The 20095-nt window shown below is 27.7% G+C and overlaps 3 protein-coding genes across 8 annotated transcripts; all 3 read right to left on the bottom strand.

Annotated features, from left to right (window-relative positions):
• Positions 1 to 107: 107 nt before the first annotated feature.
• LOC105431280 (cytochrome b-c1 complex subunit Rieske, mitochondrial) lies at positions 108 to 1977 on the bottom strand. Its single transcript, XM_011645373.3, has 4 exons — positions 1839 to 1977; positions 1270 to 1422; positions 944 to 1121; positions 108 to 610 (listed from the first exon to the last, which is right to left on the bottom strand). Exons 1-4 carry the CDS (start codon positions 1927 to 1929, stop codon positions 319 to 321), a joined length of 714 nt encoding a protein of 237 aa, XP_011643675.3. The 5' UTR covers positions 1930 to 1977; the 3' UTR covers positions 108 to 318.
• LOC105431321 (vanin-like protein 1) lies at positions 1914 to 6465 on the bottom strand. Of its 4 annotated transcripts, none has more exons than XM_025219308.2 (8): positions 6325 to 6465; positions 4834 to 4921; positions 4566 to 4700; positions 4287 to 4433; positions 3929 to 4089; positions 3643 to 3857; positions 3441 to 3545; positions 1914 to 3353 (listed from the first exon to the last, which is right to left on the bottom strand). In XM_025219308.2, exons 2-8 carry the CDS (start codon positions 4891 to 4893, stop codon positions 2578 to 2580), a joined length of 1599 nt encoding a protein of 532 aa, XP_025075093.2. In that variant the 5' UTR covers positions 4894 to 4921; positions 6325 to 6465; the 3' UTR covers positions 1914 to 2577. The 4 variants fall into 4 exon arrangements, with proteins under 4 accessions (XP_025075093.2, XP_025075092.2, XP_088935910.1 ...); XM_025219307.2 differs by having other exon boundaries at positions 6297 to 6436; XM_089079784.1 differs by lacking the exon at positions 6325 to 6465 and adding an exon at positions 6055 to 6267.
• On the bottom strand, positions 4835 to 14832 carry LOC148936098 (vanin-like protein 1). Of its 3 annotated transcripts, none has more exons than XM_089079787.1 (10): positions 14583 to 14832; positions 13016 to 13618; positions 11737 to 11807; positions 11482 to 11616; positions 11183 to 11329; positions 10825 to 10985; positions 10525 to 10739; positions 10281 to 10385; positions 6297 to 10195; positions 4835 to 5749 (listed from the first exon to the last, which is right to left on the bottom strand). In XM_089079787.1, exons 3-9 carry the CDS (start codon positions 11794 to 11796, stop codon positions 9420 to 9422), a joined length of 1599 nt encoding a protein of 532 aa, XP_088935913.1. In that variant the 5' UTR covers positions 11797 to 11807; positions 13016 to 13618; positions 14583 to 14832; the 3' UTR covers positions 4835 to 5749; positions 6297 to 9419. The 3 variants fall into 3 exon arrangements, with proteins under 3 accessions (XP_088935913.1, XP_088935916.1, XP_088935912.1); XM_089079790.1 differs by having other exon boundaries at positions 13166 to 13618; XM_089079786.1 differs by lacking the exon at positions 13016 to 13618 and having other exon boundaries at positions 14583 to 14830.
• Positions 14833 to 20095: the final 5263 nt, after the last annotated feature.

The following is a 20095-nucleotide window of genomic DNA, read 5'->3' as shown; positions in this document are numbered from 1 at the left end:
CTGTGTGTGCCATTTAAATATTTTAAATATCGCGTTATCTAATAATTTTAGGAGAGGATTATTTTTGAAAATATTTAAAAAATTATACTATTTTAAAAAATTATACGTTATGACAACTTATGATTATTTTTATTGTAGAAATGAAGAATTCTTAATCTTTTTTAACACATTATTCGAAGACGCAAAGCTTTATTATAAAATCGTCATGAAATTCAAGTGGAAAGACAGAAACATATTTTATTTTTACACAAACACGTAGATTATATTCTTCAAGATGATTTCATTATTTAATACGCGTTTCAATTCAGAAGGGACACGTCATCCGATAAGAATATTATCGTCATTTATGAATTCGTATTCTGGTATCTCTAAATTGGTCGCCGCCGGACCTTTCCGTATGCGACCGGCTGCGTCGAAATGCGAGCCGTGACACGGACAGAAGAAACCACCCGGTATGATGCCAGCATTCGGAATCGGCACACATCCCAAATGTGTGCAAATACCCATCACGATTAGCCATTGCGATCTTTTCGCTCTGGCATCGTCTGTTTCTGGATCGCGCAGCTCTGACAGAGCCACCGCTCTCTCCTGCTCGATGATCGATTGAGATCTGCAATATTATCGTTCGTCAGCGATCGAACGGTTTATTATCGATGTAAAAAAAAAACTCTGCGGACTTTCATGTCAGAAATTTACTTTTCTAAAATCTTTAAGTTAAAACTGCATTTCATCCAATCCAAAATATTATTATTTTATAGTTATAAAAGCGTAAAAAAAGAAAATTGTTATTTAAAGAAAATTTTATATCCATGTATTATTTTTATTTTGCAAGTAGTGGTTAAGCGACTATTATTTTTATTTTATGATGATGGTTGCATGAGCATCGATGTTTATCTCATCCTGCTTTCTCCTAATTATTAATTTGCTATATTGCTTTTCTTACCGATGATAGATAAAGACAGGTTTGCCGCGCCATTTGACGACTAACACTTTTCCTTCCGGTATATTACTTAAGTTCACTTCCAATTGAGCCTCCGCCAAGATGTCTCGCGAGGGTGACATAAAGAGTACATAATGTAATAAGTGAGCCTTAAAGGCATATAATCCAGCAACACAACCAACTGAAAATGTTTCAATTGTACATATATCTGATTCTGCTAAAAAAAAAAATCTACAGAAATGTTTTATCGTCATCGCGTAAGACATGCTTTAATAATAAAAATACCGAAAAATAATGATTGCTGTAAAAAAATTTCTCTGAATTGTTACCAAAAGAGACCAGGGATTTCAAAGCTCTTCGTTCATCAACATTTTTCCTGTAGGATATATTGGGATCTTCGGTACATTTTTGTCGATATTCATCAAAATTGGGTTTTGGTATATCAGTATGAGCATATCTGCGCAATCTCTTATGACTTGAACCTGAATAACGCGGAAACATAATTATGTATATACAATTATTGTCCATGAGTATCAAATAAAATTAGCATGTCGTTCATTCTCAATTACATTCGTTATTAATCAATCTCTATCATCATTTGTTGTTGTTCAATAATTAATTTATCATATGATTAGTAAACTGAATAATAAATATGAATTACAAATATGATAAATAGTCGTAGACAATAAGATCGTTCAATCAAGGAATACGATATTGTTTGACAAATATATATATATATATATATATGTATGCAAAATATGAATTGATGTTGCAGTGTCATTGTGAATCGTTTACAAATTTCTTTTTCGATATGATTACTTATGTAATTAAATACATAAATTTCAAAGTTTTGTCCAAGATAAATTATAAAAAAATTTATTTTCATATAAATACTTACAATTTATTGGGTATAATTGTAGCAAGGATGAAAGGCAGAATTTATCGCCATTCGTAAAAACATTAAAAACGTGTCTTCTTAAAAGAAACATTTTATTATTAACAATGAAATATATCTGAGTATGTTATTATGCCGTTATAAATTATTTGGCACATTGACACATGTGTCTTTAGTGTCCGAAGTTTCACAAAAGTCTCACATTTTCGCACGTCAATTGTCAATTTCACAGACAAATCACATTTGATATAAGCATAATAGATCAATAAACAAATAACAACAATTTATTTTAAACTATAAAATTACTATAATTCTATAATATGTTTGTATATAATTTCATCAAAAATAAAATATTAAATATTTATATACATAATATGTATTTATGTAATATATAATAACATTTATAATATATTCGATATTATATATACAAGTAACATTAAAAAATTATGTATATTTCACATCTACATACGTAAATGCCCCAAGTTGATAAGAAAAATTAATGGTTATAATGTTATTTTAGGTAAGTTTTCAATTATTTAAGAAAGAAACTGAGATCTAAGCGTGAAACAAAATTTAACAAAGATAAACAACTAAATTATATCGAAATCGCCAATAAATAATCGCCAATAATTTGTAGATAAGAAGTAAAAGCAATTTATAAAAAGCATATCACATCAAAAATCTCTATATAAAAATAATGATAGATACAAATATAAGCGTGTTACATATATACATATATAACTTAGAATTTTGACAATATGAAAGTAACTAATAATATTACGAAATAATTAATGCTACAGAAGGATGTCCTATTTGAATTGTTCTTATTAAAGTTTCTCATATATATTCCAAATGTCACTAAGTTGTTCGTATTATTGTTTAAGAATATGTTAACATGTACGTCATTGTCCTGAATATGCTCGTCGAATGTCCAATCTTTAAGCGGAAATATATCTGCATTTAGTGTAGACGGCATGATTAAATGATTTTCGTAATCGTGAATAGTTGTTGTAATTTCAATATTATTAAACACCGTTTCCGACTTTTGTACAGAACCGCATGACGAGATTGAATCATTCAAACATTGAATTACGCCACATGCACGTATGTTAGCATCAACGACAACATAACGACGAGTACCACTGAAAACTGCTAAACGATATTTTGTATTTGGATCTATTTCCGCAATTTCTACTTTGAACTCGCAGCAGAAGTCATTTTGACAAACGGTTTCCTTGGCATTTCTTTCTAAAGGAAACGTTTGAAAAACTTGAATATTATCGTATAAGAAGACTATTTCACTATTAGCTACTATAATATTGTCTTGTCGTTTTTTCGGTAATTCATCATGCATATGTTCCTTCCCAAGGAAGTACCAATCTTTCTGATTTTGATCATTTGAATGGTCGTGATATTTTTTATAATGTTTAGTTTCTCCTTTTATTTTAGGTACTTCAGATATCAATACTTCATTATGTGTAATTTTAGAAAATACTGCCTTGGCAATTCCTTCACGACCTGTACGAAATTAAATTATTTTACACACATATTTACAATACAGAAGACTTTAATTGCCCCTGATATTTAAAATGTAATTTTACTCACCTAAGTAGATTCCACTGCCTGTATTGCCACCAGCAGGTCTGTTATAACCCGAAGCTAAAAGATTTACATCTTCAGCAAACGACCATCCTGCTTGAGTTTGTACAGCTAGAATAATTAATATTAATATCATTCTAAAATATATTTTGATGAAATTTTGAAAAAATGAAATAACATTTTACACATTTCTTAATATTTTATTTACCTGTTAAGAATGGTACTTCAGAAAACCATGCTGTAGGATATACAAAATCAGTAACGTTATGAACCCTTGTCAATTGTAACGCAGGTTCACGGAATAATATATCAAAGCATATAAAAGTTCCAAATGTCACTCCAAAATCAGTATCAAAGCTCACTATCTCTGGTATTGCTGTCACATTAAATTGTGGTTCCGTAAAAAGATTTGTTTTACGATACCTATTCATTGTGATTAGACATATATGTATAATATTATTAGATACATTCTGCAACAATAAAATTTTAGATACCTAGCAATAATCTTTCCCGTGCGATCAAATGCAACATTACTGTTATAATACAACACTTTATCTTTCGGGCAAGAGACATCAGTGCAAGGAACTTTCTCAGCGATATTGATTACCACATAGATTTCATTATTCCTTGCAGCACATGATATGTTTTTCAATGTCTGTGGATTTGAAATTTTTTTTTAGATAATTTAAAATATATAACTTCAGAAAGTATTAAAAATATTTATTTAAAAATGCAACCTTTTTGAGGAGAGAGGATTGTAATTTTTTGTTTTAAACAAGGTAAAATTATTTCTATTGTCATTAGTTTTTTATAGTAAAAAGTTGTATAGATAGTATATGTTCAGATACATACTTCGCTAACTTCAATAGTGTCTTGAATACAAGGTATATAATTGAATGAGGCGCTAGGAATAATAGTTGTCCAATCCTCCATTTGTTGTCTTTCTGGCAAATGTATTGTTGTCAAGCCATCTTCAGGGAAAACAATTATATCAGTATTCTGAAATATATTCAGATAATATGCTTTAGGTAATATAGAACATATTGACAAGGATATACAAATTCATAAAATAATCTTTAATAACATTAATTTAAGTATGATACATAACTATTCTTTTTTAAAAATACTTACATTTAAACTAGCTGTTTTAATATATTTAACGTACGCTTTTGTATTTGCTTTCAAAGTCTCGGCGCTGTTTGTTAAATATATTGGGGAATATTCTACCACAGCTGCTATGTATGTTGGTGAATCTATTGTTGATTTCTGTTAATAAAAAAACTATTAATATAAAAATATATATGTACAAATTATGGAATCTAGAGGACATAGATTACTTCAAAGAAAATTTAATATATTAAAAATGTGTCATATTAAAATAAATGTATTTTATGATTACCTGATATGATAGATGTGCACATGCTGCCAGAAGATGAAGAATGAACCACGATTTATCCATTTGAAGAATGAACCACGAATTTTCCTTTCTGTTTAAAAAAGTTAATAAACAAGTTATAGTAAAGTGATAAGAAAAAATATGACTTATATATCATATTGAACAATCATTAAGAATTGAGATAACAAGAGAAGCGCAACAGAACAGAAGCACAAATATCTTTTTTTTTTAAATTTAAAAACATAAAGGAAATTTTATACAAGCAATCCCTAATTACATCTGCTTATATATTTAGAAAAGAAAATATTTAACAATAAAATCTTAAAAGTATTTATTAGCAAAAACAATTATTTATAATAATTTATTTTGTTTATAATAAAGAGTATTTTACAATTTTATTGGGCAGATTGAGCAGATTCTAATACATAAGAAATTTATGTAGGAAAATTCTCTTTAGTTTAATTTTTTCCTACTTGAAAAAATTACTTAATATGTAAATAATTGATCTTGGAATTTGAATTAAAAATTTCTTATATACTTTATTATAAAAAATGATTTATAACTTTAATTTATCTTGATATTTAGGTACAGAACAGCTGTATATACATTTAATATTAGAATTAATAATTACTATAAACAGATTAATAACATTATATGTTACATTACATACATAAAATACATTAATAAGCTGCTAAAATAAAGTGATAGAATATAATGATAAACCAAAGGTAATGAAAAACTTATAAAATATAAATTTATGTTATAGATATGTAATTTTGATCTCTAGATAGATAGACATATCGAGAATAGATTTTGCAAAGTATCTGATATCTTATATTTTGTTTGTAGACATATTATAGATTTGAAATAGGATTTAACGTAATCAATATTGTGACATATAAAATTTGTGCCTCTTAACCTGCAACAAGAAAGACATTTATGTAAGGCTATTGGACAGATATTGTCCTTATTACAATTTATTAACTATTAGCTCTTGAGTAGGAGTTCTTCTTTATTTACAGAGTCTGATTTCTACTCTCATGCATTAACTCATTATATATCACAAATATTGTCAGTAGTATTGACAAAATATTAAATGTTATTAAAATAATACTGTGAAGACAGGAATTGGGCAGATTTTGATACATTTGTTACATAAGTTTAATGCAAAGTGGCAGGAAATCAAGCTAATGTGAAAATAATATTGAATTTATTCTGACCAACCTGCTGCCAATCTATAGATATATTGCTAATATTTTGCTTGCTACTTATTTAAGTGTCGGCCCACAATAGATGATTTAAGCTTTAAGAAGTAAGAAATTGACCAATTATAATCGAATAATGAAAAGAATAATGAAAAGAATAATCGATTATGATTGATTAGATTCTTACGGCTTAAAGATTAAATACTTATTGTGGACCGAAACTAAGAGGTTAAAATATTTGTATATTTTATGAATACTCACGTTATGTTCAATGCATTTCGATTATTACCTGCGTTCGATTAATATCTGCCTCAAAGCTGTACACAATATATTCACGAAACTATAAATACTTTCACATTACAAACTTTGGAACATATGTTATCAATTTCTCTTATCGAAGTATTACTAATTCCGTTCAGGACAAAGTTCGAAGTTCACGTCTGCATTACAAACAAAAACGTGTTTCCGCATATGATTTGGACTGAGTTCGGTGAGCGCGATATTAGAACTATCGCATCAATCTATCCTTAATTTACAGAGTAATAAAGATGAAATAATGTGATAGTGCTAATAGCGTGCAGCTTTGGTATAGTTGTAAACAGTCAATTCAGAGTGCTGCTACAAATGTTTTAAAACATGTGATTAACCAATTAGAAGAAAAAGTTTTTTGAATTGACCAATCAAAAAATGTTTTGAAACATATGTGGCAGCAAGTGAATCACACCTTCGGTGATCCCGGGCAAGTTAGGATTTGCGCATGCGTGATGAATTCGGGATGAACTCGATGAACTAGGGATAAAGAAAAGATACTATACAATTTCATAAAATTCTTTTTAAAGGTCGGCAGGACCTGTGTGAAGATAGCCCCCCAACATTGAAAAACATAAAGTTTCTATAGCTCATTCGATTGCTCACTGTTTGCAAATATATACACATTTCAAATTTTCGTTTGCATACTTCTAGTAAAAAAGTTATTAACAAAACAAATTTCGGGGGGCCATCTTCACACTAGCCCCCCAACTATGAGTAAATTAAATAAAAAATAGCTCCATTGATAGATATTCGTTTGCACATTGCCAAACAGGTCGATTTTTCGTTTGCACACCTCTAGTTAAAAAGTTATTAACAATTAAAGTTTCAGAAACGAGCGAGTTCGAATTTTTTCAGTTAATACAAGATATAACGTTCAGATACAGATATTAAAGATGAGCGAAAACATGCAATAGATTTATGAGAAATAAACAAGAACCGAATATGAATGAAAACGCCACAATTTTTCGATTGATATCATTTAAACACAATATTTTTGTTTTCACCTCATCTATCGAACTTGAATCGCGTATCTTCGGAATTCATCCTGAAAACGAATTTTTTTATGTAGAACTGCCGCTCCCCAAGACTTTGTTTGTTAATAACTTCTTAACTAGAAGTGTGCAAACGAAAATTCGAAATGTGCATACACGTGCAAACGATAAGCAATCGAATGAGCTATAGAAACTTTATGTTTTTCAATGTTGGGGGGCTACCTTCACACAGGTTATTCTTCCCACGTAGTTTTTCTCATATACTTCCTACATTGTTTTTCCCATATACTTCCCATAATTTTCCCTATATACCTCCTGCATAGTTCTTCCCATATACTTCCCACATAATTTTCCCCATATACTTCCCACATAGTTTTTCCCATCTTCTTCCCACATAGTTTTTCCCATCTAGTTCCCACATAGTTTTTCCCATCTTCTTCCCACATAGTTTTTCCCATCTTCTTCCCACATAGTTTTTCCAATCTAGTTCCCACATAGTTTTTCCCATCTAGCTCCCACATAATAAATAAAATATATGCAATAATTTATAAACATTTTCATAAGAATGATGATTCTTATTAAACATAGGTTTACGGCTCTATATATGTAATTAAATTATCACATATGCAATCGAGATTTTAAAATAACTATTTATACAATATAGTAACATTTATTAACTAGATCTATCATATCTTAAGGAGGGATCCTGTAATTATTTATTTGGTCATTTCAGTAGTAGATTTCATCCCAACATCGAGGTTGAGTAGCATCGAGCAGAACCAAGTGGATGGGTGATCGGTTTCAGAAACATATGATGATACGAAATAAAAAATGTTTCATCACTTTCTCTCATTTTTTTTCATTTTTTTTTTTCACTTATTTTTTGTAAGAGTATTTTATGTCACATATATTAGATTTTCAGTACTAGCAGTCAATATCAGAATGCAATCGTAATTTTGTCGTTATAAGTATCACGTCATCGGTCTGTGACTTATAGACATCATTATGATTTCCTTTTTGATGTCTTTTATGACGTGAGTTTGGTAATATTTATGACTTAAAATTAACGTTATATTGACGACATCTTGCTACTTATATTATTGATCGATTAGTAAACTAAATGTAGAAATTACAAATACGATAAATAATTATAGATGATTAAACGTCGTTCAAGGAATATGATATTGCCTAATAAATATATAGAATAAAATATAAATACCGCAGAATATCATAATGCATCTTTTATATAAATTTCTTTTTAAATATTATTATTTGTGTAATTAAATATAGATTTTAAAATTTTTCCAAGATAAAGTACGCACAAAATCTATTTTTCAAATAATTATAATTACTAAATATAATTGTGACAAAGATGAAAGGCAGGATTTGTCATCTTTCTCGAGAAATATAAAAAAATGTGTCTTCATAAAAGAAATATTTTATTATTAAAAATAAAATATATATTTGAGTACATTAAAATGTCACTATAATTATTTATCATGTTGGCATATACATCTGAAGTTTCGCAAAAATTTTTTCAATTGTCAATTTCACAGACAGATCACATTTGGTATAATAATAATAGTTTAATAAAATAAACATTAAAATAGTGACACTTTGCTTAAGTATTATAGAATTCTATAATGTATATTTGTATATAATTTTATCAAAAATAAAATATTAATCGTAAATGTTATTATATATAATATTATCTATAGAATTCTATATTATTATATATAGAATTGTATAATACTAAAAACGTTAAAATGTCATTTATATTTCATATTCGTATGCCATAAGTTGTGTAAACCGATAAAAAAATTGATGATTATAATTTTACTGTAAGTAATTTTCAATTAAAGAGAGAAAATGAAATCTAAATGAGAAAAAAAATTTAACAAAAAATTTAAATAACTAATTATTCCAGAATCGTTAACAAAATTATAGATCTCTAAAAATTATGCCATATAAAAATCTGTTTACAAAATATAATGATAAATAAAAATATAGGCGCGTTACATATATACGTACATACACATATATATATATATATATATATATATATATATATATATAAAACTTAGAACTTTGGTAATATGAGACTAACGAATAATATGAAACAATTAATGCTATAGAAGGATCTATTTGCATTATTCGTATTAAAGTTCCTTGAAAATATTCCAAATGTTACTAAGTTTTTCGTATTATTATTATTTAAAGACATGCTAATATGTACGTGATCGTTGTGAATGTGCTGGTTGAATGTCCAATCTTTCAGCGGAAATATATCAGTATTTAGTGTAGACGGCATGATTAAATGGTTTTTGTAATCATGGATAGTTGCCGTAATTTCAATATTATTAAATACCGTTTCCGATTTTTGCACAGAAACACACGACGAGATTGAATCGTTCGAGCATTGGATTATGCCACATGCGTGTAAAGCAGCTTCAGCGGCAACATGATGACGAATATCATTGAAAACCGCTAAACGATATTTTGTACTTGGATCTATTTTTGCAATTTTTACTTCGAACTCGCAACAGAAGTCATTTTGACAGACGGTTTCCGTGGCATTTCCTTTCAAAGAAAGTGTTTGATAGACTTGAATATCTTCGTGTAACAAGAATATTGTATCATCAACTGCCATTATATTATCTTGCCGCTTCTTTCGTGGTTTATCATATATCTGTTCCTGCCCATGAAAGTACGGCCAAACTTTCTGATCTTGATCGTTCGAATGGTCATGATGGTTTTTATGATGTTTAGTTTCTCCTTTTATTTTAGGTACTTCAGATATTAATATTTCCTCATGTGTAGTTTTAGAAAATATTGCCTTAGCGATTCCTTTACGACCTGTATGAAATATTATCTCATATACATATTTGCATAGAAGAAGGCTTTAATTGCAACTAATATGGAAAATGTAATTTTATCTCACCTAAGTAAATTCCACTGCCTGTGCTGCCAGCAGCAGGTCTGTTATAACCCGAAGCTAAAAGATTTACATCTTCAGCAAATGACCATCCTGCTTGAGTTTGTACAGCTAGAATAATTAATATTAACATCATATTATATATTTGTTACGTTTTTTACATGTACATATTAATATCATCATATAATGTATATACCTTGAAATTTTGAAAGGCAGTAATAGTTTATGTATTTCTAAACATTTTATTTACCTGTTAAGAATGGTACCTCAGAGAACCATGATGCGGGATATACAAAATCAGTAATTTGATAAAGTCTTGTTAATTGCAAAGCGGGTTCGCGGAATAATATATCAAAGCATATGAAAGTCCCAAATTTTACTCCAAAATCAGTATCGAAAGTTACTATCTCCGGTACTGCTGTCACATTAAATTGTCGTTCCATAAAAAGATTTGTTTTACGATACCTATTTTATTTTAATTAGACGTATATATATATATATGTATATTATTGTTAAATACATTTTGCAACAATAACGAAATACTAGATACCTAGCAATAATTTTTCCGGTGCGATCAAATACGACGTTGCTGTTATAATACAACACTTTATCTTTCGGGCAAGAGACATCAGTGCAAGGAACTTTCTCAGCGATATTGATTACCACATAGATTTCATTATTCCTTGCAGCACATGATATGTTTTTCAATGTCTGTGGATTTGAAATTTTTTTTTAGATAATTTAAAATATATAACTTCAGAAAGTATTAAAAATATTTATTTAAAAATGCAGCCTTTTTGAGGAGAGAGGATTGTAATTTCTTGTTTTAAACAAGGTAAAATTATTTCTATTGTCATTAGTTTTTTATAGTAAAAAGTTGTATAGATAGTATATGTTCAGATACATACTTCACTAACTTTAATAGTATCTTGAATACAAGGTGTATAATTAAATGAGGCACTAGGAATAATAGTTGTCCAATCCCCCATTTTTTCTCTTTCCGGCAAATAAACTGTTGTCAAGCCATCTTCAGGAAAAACGATTATATCAGTATTCTGAAAAAGTGTTCAGATAACATGTTTTAAATAACAATGTTTAACATAGAACACGCATAACACACAACAATATATAAATTCATAAGATAATCTAATAAAATAAACTGTGATATCTAATTATGATATATAAGATCCTTTTTTAAAACTCTTACATTTAAGCTAGCTATTTTAATATATCTGATATATGCTTCAGTGTTTAGTTTTAAAGTTCGGACGTCGTTTAGAAAATATATTGGAGGATATTCTACCACAGCTGCTGTGTACGTTGGTGAATCTACTGTTGATTTCTGTTAATAATAAAACATATGTACATACAACTTACAAAATTTAGAGAAAATAGAATACTTCAAAGAAAATTTAATATATTAAAAATGTGTCATAGTAAAATAAATGTATTTTATGCTTACCTGATATGATAGATGTGCACACGCTATTAGCAGATAAAGAATAAGCCATGGCTTATCCATAATTTTACTTTCTATATAAAAAAGTTAATAAGTTATAGCAAAATGATAAGAAAAAATATAATTCATATATATCATGTTGAACAATCATAAAGAATTGAGATAACTAATTCTAACAGAAGAGCAAATATCAAGTTGTTTTTAATTTAAAATCATAAAAGAAATTTTATACAAGCAATCTCTAATTCTATCTGCTTATATATTTTAGAAAAGATAATATTTAACAATAAAATATCTTAAAAGTATTTATCAGCAAGAACTTTTATAATAATTTACTTTGTTTATAATGATGAGTATTTTATAATTTTATTGGAAAAATTGAGCAGATTTTAATATGTAGAAAATTTATGTAGGAAAATTCTCTGTAGTCTAATTTTTTCCTGCTTGAAAAAAATTACTTATATATAATATGATAATTGATCTTGGAATATGAATTAATAATTTTTATTTGCATATATTTTATTATAAAAAAACGGTTTATATCAATTTTAATTTATGATACTTAGATATGATACTTAGTTATATCTAACACTTGTGTATATATGTCTAATACTTGAATTATTAATCATTATAAACAGATTATAAAGGTGGCAAAGGTAAAGGGATAGAATACAATGATAAATCAGAGGAAATGAAATAACTTATAAAATACAAATTTATGTTATAGATATATAATTTTGAACATCTCTAGATAGCTAAATATATCGAAAATATATTGAAAATAGGTTTTGCAAAGTATCTAGTACAAATTTTCTACACATTACAGATTTTAAATAAGAATTGGCATATCAATAAGACATTTAAAATTTATGCTTTTCGATTGATAACAAGGAAGGTGTTTATATAATAAGGTCATTCGCCAGATATTATTTTTATTACAATTTATTATTTGAATTATTATTAGTAGCTCCTCAGAAGTTCTTTACGAGTCTGACTTCTACATTCATTAACTCGTTATATATCATAAATATTGTCAGTTATATTGGCAGAATATTGATTAAAGTTTGTTAACAGAATATGATCGTGAAGGCAGGTATCGAATAGATTTTGATACACTTGTTACGTAAGTTTAATACAAATTGATGACAAACTGTTAGCAAAACAAGCTAGTGCGGACGTAGATGATACTGAATTTAATGCAATATTCTGAGCAATTTGTCAATTCATAGACATATTGCTAATATTCTTCCTGCCAGTTATTTAATGGACTTAAAATATTTACATGATATTTTATAAATATTCACGTCATGTTCAATGCGTTTAGGTTATCATCTGACTCAATGCTTTATACATTATATCCACGAAATCATAAATGTCTTCACTCTACAAACTTTGGAACATGTCTAATCAATTTCTCTCATCGAATTAATACCAATTCTGTTAAAAGCAAAGTTGGAAGCTCGTCTCGAGCTCTAACACAGAAACAAAAATCTGTTTTTGCTCATGAATTGGCATGAATCCCAAACAGTCAATCTGATCTTCTCACGAGCTGAATTTGCGCATGCGTAGTGAATTCGATGGTGAACGCAATGAAGTAGGGATAAAGAAAAGGTACCATACACAATCTCTTAAAATTTTTTTTTAATACCATTTAAATGATTTTTAAAAAATCAACAAGAAAATGGAGCAAAGTATATAATAATATTAATTTATTTGCTTTAATTGCATATACTATATTTAATTGCATATATTATATGTTTTTTTAAAACATTTTTTGATGTACCCAATTCCTAGAATCAACTTTCGCCTCTATAATATCTCCTATGCGTGTATACTCCGCTGTTTTTGCAATTCCAAGCTGCATATAGGCGAAACACCCAGCAATCTGGGACAATGACAAACAAATCTCGCCAATTCACAAATTCTGACTAGTCTACTCATCTACACATTATGCAAAATTTTATTAAAATTTTGCATAATGTGTAGATGGGTAGATGAATTTAGAAATTTTTAATTGATGATTTTGAAGTAAAATCATTTTTCATATAAAGTAGTTTTCGATTTTTCCTATATTTTTTAAAAATTGGATATTAATAGGCAAATAACAAGGAAGAAAGAAGAAGAGTGATCCGAATAAAAATAAATTTCGAATACCTTCGAAAAAAATGAAAAATTAAACTATGACAAATTTTGGTTCACACGTTTAATGGTTAATTTATTAAGTAACACGTGCAATATTTTATTGATATAGAAGAAATTATTAATTATTCTTAGTAAATGTAGAAAAAAGAATAGTTGGAAATTACATATGACAAATTGTATCATTAGAAATTTTATTGTAAATAATTTCCACAAATTGAATTAAATGCTCTTAGCAGTCGTAATGTCTTGAATAATCCGTTATATTAAAAAATTCAACAAAAGATATTCATTATGAGTGTTAATATAAGATTTCGAAATCGACATACAATATAAAAATTCCTAATAATTAACGAAGAATCATTTCCGCGTGATAGTGATATAATATATTTTTGGTATTATGAAGCTTTTAAATGGCGCATATTAATGTATTTCGTCATAACGATTTAATTAGAAAGTAAGTAGCTAGAATGAAAAAGTAGTTGGCACACAATAGAAATATCCCTCTCGGGTTTTGTTATCACTATTTGATGAAGCTCGAATTTGCATGAAAAGCTTTTTCCTAATATTCTATTCGTGAAACACACGGACGAAGTTTACGACGGAAGAAGCTGGAACACTCTAAGCATAAACTGCAAGTTGAGTTCAGGCAACAGTTGCAAGTGGATTGGTTGACAAAAATTAATATAATTACTTGAAATCATACTTACGTAAGGGTAACAGCACACGTTTGCGACAAGTTTCACCGCGCGAGCGTCTCACGTGCTGAGCGCTACTACCGCACCTACACGTCTCGTTAGAAACTGCAGATCCTCCTTTCTACGATCCCGCCGCGAACGTCAGCATATCTGCTGACTTGGTCTTTCCCCGAAAGGCAATGGAAAAAACGTTCCGCGGCGATTGGAACGGATTTCCTCGTTCATACGTAGTCAGCGTGTTGCATATACTCGCTATACGCACTATAGCGATTTCGCAAGAGGAAAAATAAATTTATCTGGTATTAGTTTGCCTATACAAGGTGTCGGAAAACTTAAAAGCACCATAAATCTGTTTTAGACGAGCTATAATTCACATCAGAATTCAGAATAGAATTCTGTTTTATAATTTTATTTTGTATATATTTTATATGTGATATATATATATATATATATATATATATATATATATATATATAGATGTTGCGTATTCTGATATGATATATTTTATGTGTATGTGTGTGTTGGATTTGTATTCTGTGTCTTTAAATATTTTTTTCGTATATGAAATACAATATGAAATTATAAATAGAATTTTGTAAATTGTTTAAAGTAAGCTAAAACGTTTGAAGATTCAAAATACGTATGCAAAATATTAAAATACGAGGCATATAAAATTATAAGTAAAAATTTATCTTATAAAATTCGTATATTATAGATTATGTACAGAGGACTTTATAAATAAAAGATTTAAAGTGTTTGGATCATCGTAAGAACTATGGATGTAAAATCGTTTATTTATGAGTTGTATGTATGCAATATAGCATGTCATAAATTAAAGCATATGGATGACTATTCTTACGTTATTACCTTAAAACCAAAGTTTTTTTTATAGAAGGTTAAAAATTATTATAGATACTTTTATGCTATTATTTAGGGTAAAGTTCAATCTATTAATTTTCTTAATGGTAATTATTTGATTGATACATTGATTTCAAAGTAAATAACACTACAATTTTAATATATATATATATATATATATATATATATATATATATATAAAGTACAGATGTTGATGACACTTGACTTGATATCTCTGACTTGACTTGTATTCTTTTTTTAATTTTAAGATAATCATGCTGTGTTATTAACTATATTCTATATTTTTTTAAAGCAGACAAACTATTTGTGATAAATGATTAGATCTTTTGAATCATCATTCTATATTTTTGTGTAATTATTATGAAATACAAACATTGCAGATAATGATGATTACAAAATAATATAATTCATTTCAACCATGTAAAGATAACATATAAGTACAGAGATAAGTGATTTATATATGTATGTATAAAAATATGTGTATGAAAGAGGAAGAAAAAAAAGGAAGAAGAGAGAGGAAAAAGAGAGAGATTATTGTCAGAGAAATATTTATAAATGTAATATGAACAAATTTGTTTTTACAAAATTTTATTTAAGATAATATTTTATATTACATGATAGTTAAAATTGGATTTTATTTATTCACACAATATAAAATATCATCCTAAAATTTAGAAAATAGAGATTTAAAAAATTAGATTTCTTAGATTTAAAAAATTTAGTACTAAACTGAGTAATTAATTTATATGTATCTGAAATTATAAATGAGATTATATTATCTCAAATTATATTAAAATGGTGAATAATTTTTAGATTGGCAATTTAAAGAAGTTATTTCTATTCATCATATTTGATATGCAAGCCAAGAATTGTACACCACTCTTTGTCGAAAATTTAAGTTAAATTTTAACAATAGAAATAAAATAACTGTGTATCGATTCAAGATAATACCATTATATGTAGAGAAATTGAACAAATACAGAAATTTTCGAAAGAATGCACGATTATATGAGATGAAAATATTAAGCATACAAAACGAGAAGAGGATATTTGAACATTTATATCTGAATCTAGAACATTTTTTGCAGCTATAACAGTAAAAATATGACATCTTTTCCAATAAAATTGCAATTTTCTCTCTACCTCTCCTTCCTCTCTTTGCTTTTTTCTTGTGTTTATTAATTAACCAAATCTTACATAGCGAATGCAATGTTAAGCATAAATAAAAAAAAATTTTATTGACAGTTAATAAACATTCCCCGTAAACTTACAATTAGCTGATGTTGCGTATTGCATGAATATTAATTTCACTGGATGGTAATTCAATGTGCAGATTCCGTCGTGCAGTACGTACCTCAAACACGTCTATTAGTCGCAGTTTGAATCTCGGATAGATACAACTCTGATTGTGTGAAATATTATCGTCGTTAGTGTACTGAAATCGTGAATCTAAAGTCTATTTCAGACAATTCCATAGTTATTTTTGTCAAAAAATTTAATATAAAATATTATTTATGATATAATTTTGTATATTGTGTAAAACTTTTTTAGACAAAATCATGTGGAAAGACAATTAAACTATATAGATATAAAATATTTGTTGAAATATGTACATGTACAACATATAAAAATATAAATAAAATTTTCTACCCTGAAATCTAAAAAGTATTATAAATTGTCTAAAATTGGCTTAAAAAACATTTGTACTACAAGTAGTATAATATGCAATTTATTGAAACTACATATGATTTTATTTCAATAAAGAAATTAATAAAATTGGAGATTTATTTGTTGTATTATATTAAATGCTTAGTACTACTATGCTAAGTATAATCGTTTGAAGCTGTATTTAATTTATCTAATATAAAATTTATATGCAGTGTTGTAATGAATTAAGAATCGTGTAATTAATACTACTGATAAAAAAAATGATAAAAAATATGTGATATTAAATATGTATAATACTAAATATGTAATATGAATATGAGTCGATATCTATGACCTATTTACCCAGATTTCAAAATGATATATTCAGAAAAAGCTTGTTCATGAAAAAATATATGTCTATATGTTAGCCACGTAGTTGATATTAATTTAATCTCACCGCAAAAAAATACGTTTTTGAAATTTTATCAATTGTCAATGATCACATCAATATCTTTGATAACCAATTTTTTTCTTAATCATATATAATGAATGGTTTTTTGATATTCATCGTATTTTGTCATATTTGTAAAAAATTTAATAATACATATCGATGATATTTGTTAATTAAGCAGATAATCATTATTTGATGGTTTTCTTAAACAATTCTTGTGTAATAAATATATTATTGATGCAATTAATTTCGATAATAATATTGATATGAAAATCTCTTTACAGCAGTTCATTGTGCACTATTTGTTCTGCGAATAATATAAAAATTTTATTATAATAATATAATAATAAAAAAATTTGAAAAACGATTAAAAGTTTGTAAGATTTTAACAAATCAATGATAGAAATTGTAACTTGTATGAAAACAACATCATTTGAAGAAATATTAGAAATGATTAAACTTTTGAAATTTGTCTCAGTATATTGAAGGGGAAGAGAGAGAGAGAGAGAGAGAGAGAGAGAGAGAGAGAGAGAGAGAGAGAAAGAGAGAGAGAGAGAGAGAAATTAAAGCAATTTAATTTGATTTATATTGAAACTTGCACAATATATTGTGTCGTTAGAGTATTATATTGTGAAATAATTCAGTCTAACTCTTATTGTCATTTTGTTGATAAAAAAGAACATTTTAGACAGACTATACAAAATGGCAAGTAATAAAACACAAAAAATATTGTTAAAAATAAAGAAGAGACGAAGAGAGATATTTTATGGTAGGGCTATGCTTCATATACATCGATATTCGTTCAATATTCATCCAGACAAAAATATGTACGATTCGAGATTGCGATATTTCAGTCGGAGTGATATGTGTCTATGCCAAATTCGATTACTAACCGTTCGACAAAATAGAATTTTTATAGTTTTTCGTGCCTTTTATCAAAAAATAAAACTTTTAATAAGTTATATAGTTATGAAACTTTCCTATGAATACATATAAAAGCAATATTATTTGAAAAAATACAAATATTGAAAAATCCATAACCATTGTAAAACATTTATATAAGATATCATGCAATAATATTGATCATTTAACATTTAAAATTTAAATATCATTTCAATATATCGAAGAAATCAAAGTAATAATTTAATTTTTAATCTTTTGATATTTATTGAGATTTGTGTAATATTTTGTGTTCTAAAAGTATTGTTTATTAATTCAGTCTTTTACCGCTGGCAAAAAGGATGATTGCAAAAAAAGCGATGAAGAATAAAAAAAATGTGTTTATGTTTAATGCCAACAAACATCTTTATTTATATTTTTTTACATCGTCACATTCTACACGAAACTGAAGGATTTATTGCTTGCTCCATTTAGGATGAGGCAGTGTGGTGGAAATATCAGTCTTGGTCAGACTGTTAGCAAGTGGTCCGCTGAGCCCAATTGAAGTTTCAAGATCGATCGTTGCATCAGGCCTGTTTAATTAGTAGTCTCCCAAAGTGAACGCACGAAGGCTTTAACGCGAATCGGACTAACCAGTAGGTTAAATTTTGACCATGGATTAAACAAACTCGCCTATAATTCCCATTTATGCTCGTTCGCTTCGTTATACGATTAATCGGAGCCGTAGATTCCAACTTTTCCTCTTCGTAGCTGATGCTGGTAAATGCAAGAGAATTTTGAAGCAGCAACTTCGATTCAAGTATCGTCAAGAACCCGTCGACAGTCTTCTTAATCACCATATCACTTTAGATTAGCACAAGCAAAACATGATATAAGAATAGAATATCTTAATTTTTAACTGTTTATTTTCTTCTTTGTATTGTCATTGTTACTATATATTATTGTATGTTTGTTAAATATTAATATAATTTATATTTTATTTTAAGTAAATTAGGAACATTAGGTACTTAATTATTTTAAAAAAATAATTTATCTTTACATTTGTTTAAATATTTATGTTTTATGTGAAAAATGATTTTAGTTTGGTTTTCATGTTTCTGTTGTTTTATATATATATATATATATATATTGATCTAATTTTGGAGGAATTTTGATCTAATAACTCCTTATTCTAATGTTATTTGCTACAACTTCAATTAAAGTATGTTAAGTACCTTCTGGACAAGAGTTAAGAATCCGAAATTAGTGCATAGAAGAGAGAGTTAATATCTCGTGAAAACTATTTAATAGTCAAGTACTGTTAGAATTAAATAGAATTTAATAGTTAAATTGAAAATAGGGCTAAGCTTCTCCATTTTCTTCACGGACTAACGTAGTTAAACCTACGATTCATCGTTCCGCCCGTACTGCATTCACCTAGTTTAATCCTTTCCGTAACAGCATCGTCGGAATGCGGAGTGGTTGTGAATGGCCGTGGTGTCAATTCACTAATGTGTCGATAACAGAATATAGTAGATGCTAAATGTCATGCTCTTATGGCGTGACATAAGCGTAATTATTGCTCATATAGAAGTACATTGTGACTAAATATTGCCACATCGTACGATGCAGTGTAACGAGATATAAAATATAATGTTGACGAAGGAAG

This window comes from Pogonomyrmex barbatus, unplaced genomic scaffold, assembly GCF_055798465.1.
Source record: "Pogonomyrmex barbatus isolate J1 unplaced genomic scaffold, ASM5579846v1 scaffold3, whole genome shotgun sequence".
NCBI lineage: Eukaryota > Metazoa > Arthropoda > Insecta > Hymenoptera > Formicidae > Pogonomyrmex > Pogonomyrmex barbatus.
The sequence above is the reverse complement of the archived record's forward strand: the minus strand, read 5'-3'. Positions and strand labels throughout refer to the sequence as shown.

Excerpts from the sequence above, each read along its gene's own strand:
- LOC105431280 (XM_011645373.3), bottom strand. The coding sequence starts at position 1,929 with ATGTTTCTTTTAAGAAGACACGTTTTTAATGTTTTTACGAATGGCGAT. Across the intron at positions 1,423-1,838 it reads ACAATTATACCCAATAAATT|GTTCAAGTCATAAGAGATTG; the intron begins GTAAGTATTTAT and ends CGCGTTATTCAG. Across the intron at positions 611-943 it reads CCTGTCTTTATCTATCATCG|ATCTCAATCGATCATCGAGC; the intron begins GTAAGAAAAGCA and ends ATAATATTGCAG.
- LOC148936098 (XM_089079787.1), bottom strand. The coding sequence starts at position 11,796 with ATGGATAAGCCATGGCTTATTCTTTATCTGCTAATAGCGTGTGCACAT. Across the intron at positions 11,617-11,736 it reads GTGCACATCTATCATATCAG|AAATCAACAGTAGATTCACC; the intron begins GTAAGCATAAAA and ends TATTATTAACAG. Across the intron at positions 10,386-10,524 it reads TGAGGTACCATTCTTAACAG|CTGTACAAACTCAAGCAGGA; the intron begins GTAAATAAAATG and ends TAATTATTCTAG.
- LOC105431321 (XM_025219308.2), bottom strand. The coding sequence starts at position 4,893 with ATGGATAAATCGTGGTTCATTCTTCATCTTCTGGCAGCATGTGCACAT. Across the intron at positions 3,858-3,928 it reads ACGGGAAAGATTATTGCTAG|GTATCGTAAAACAAATCTTT; the intron begins GTATCTAAAATT and ends CACAATGAATAG. Across the intron at positions 3,354-3,440 it reads AGGCAGTGGAATCTACTTAG|GTCGTGAAGGAATTGCCAAG; the intron begins GTGAGTAAAATT and ends AATTTCGTACAG.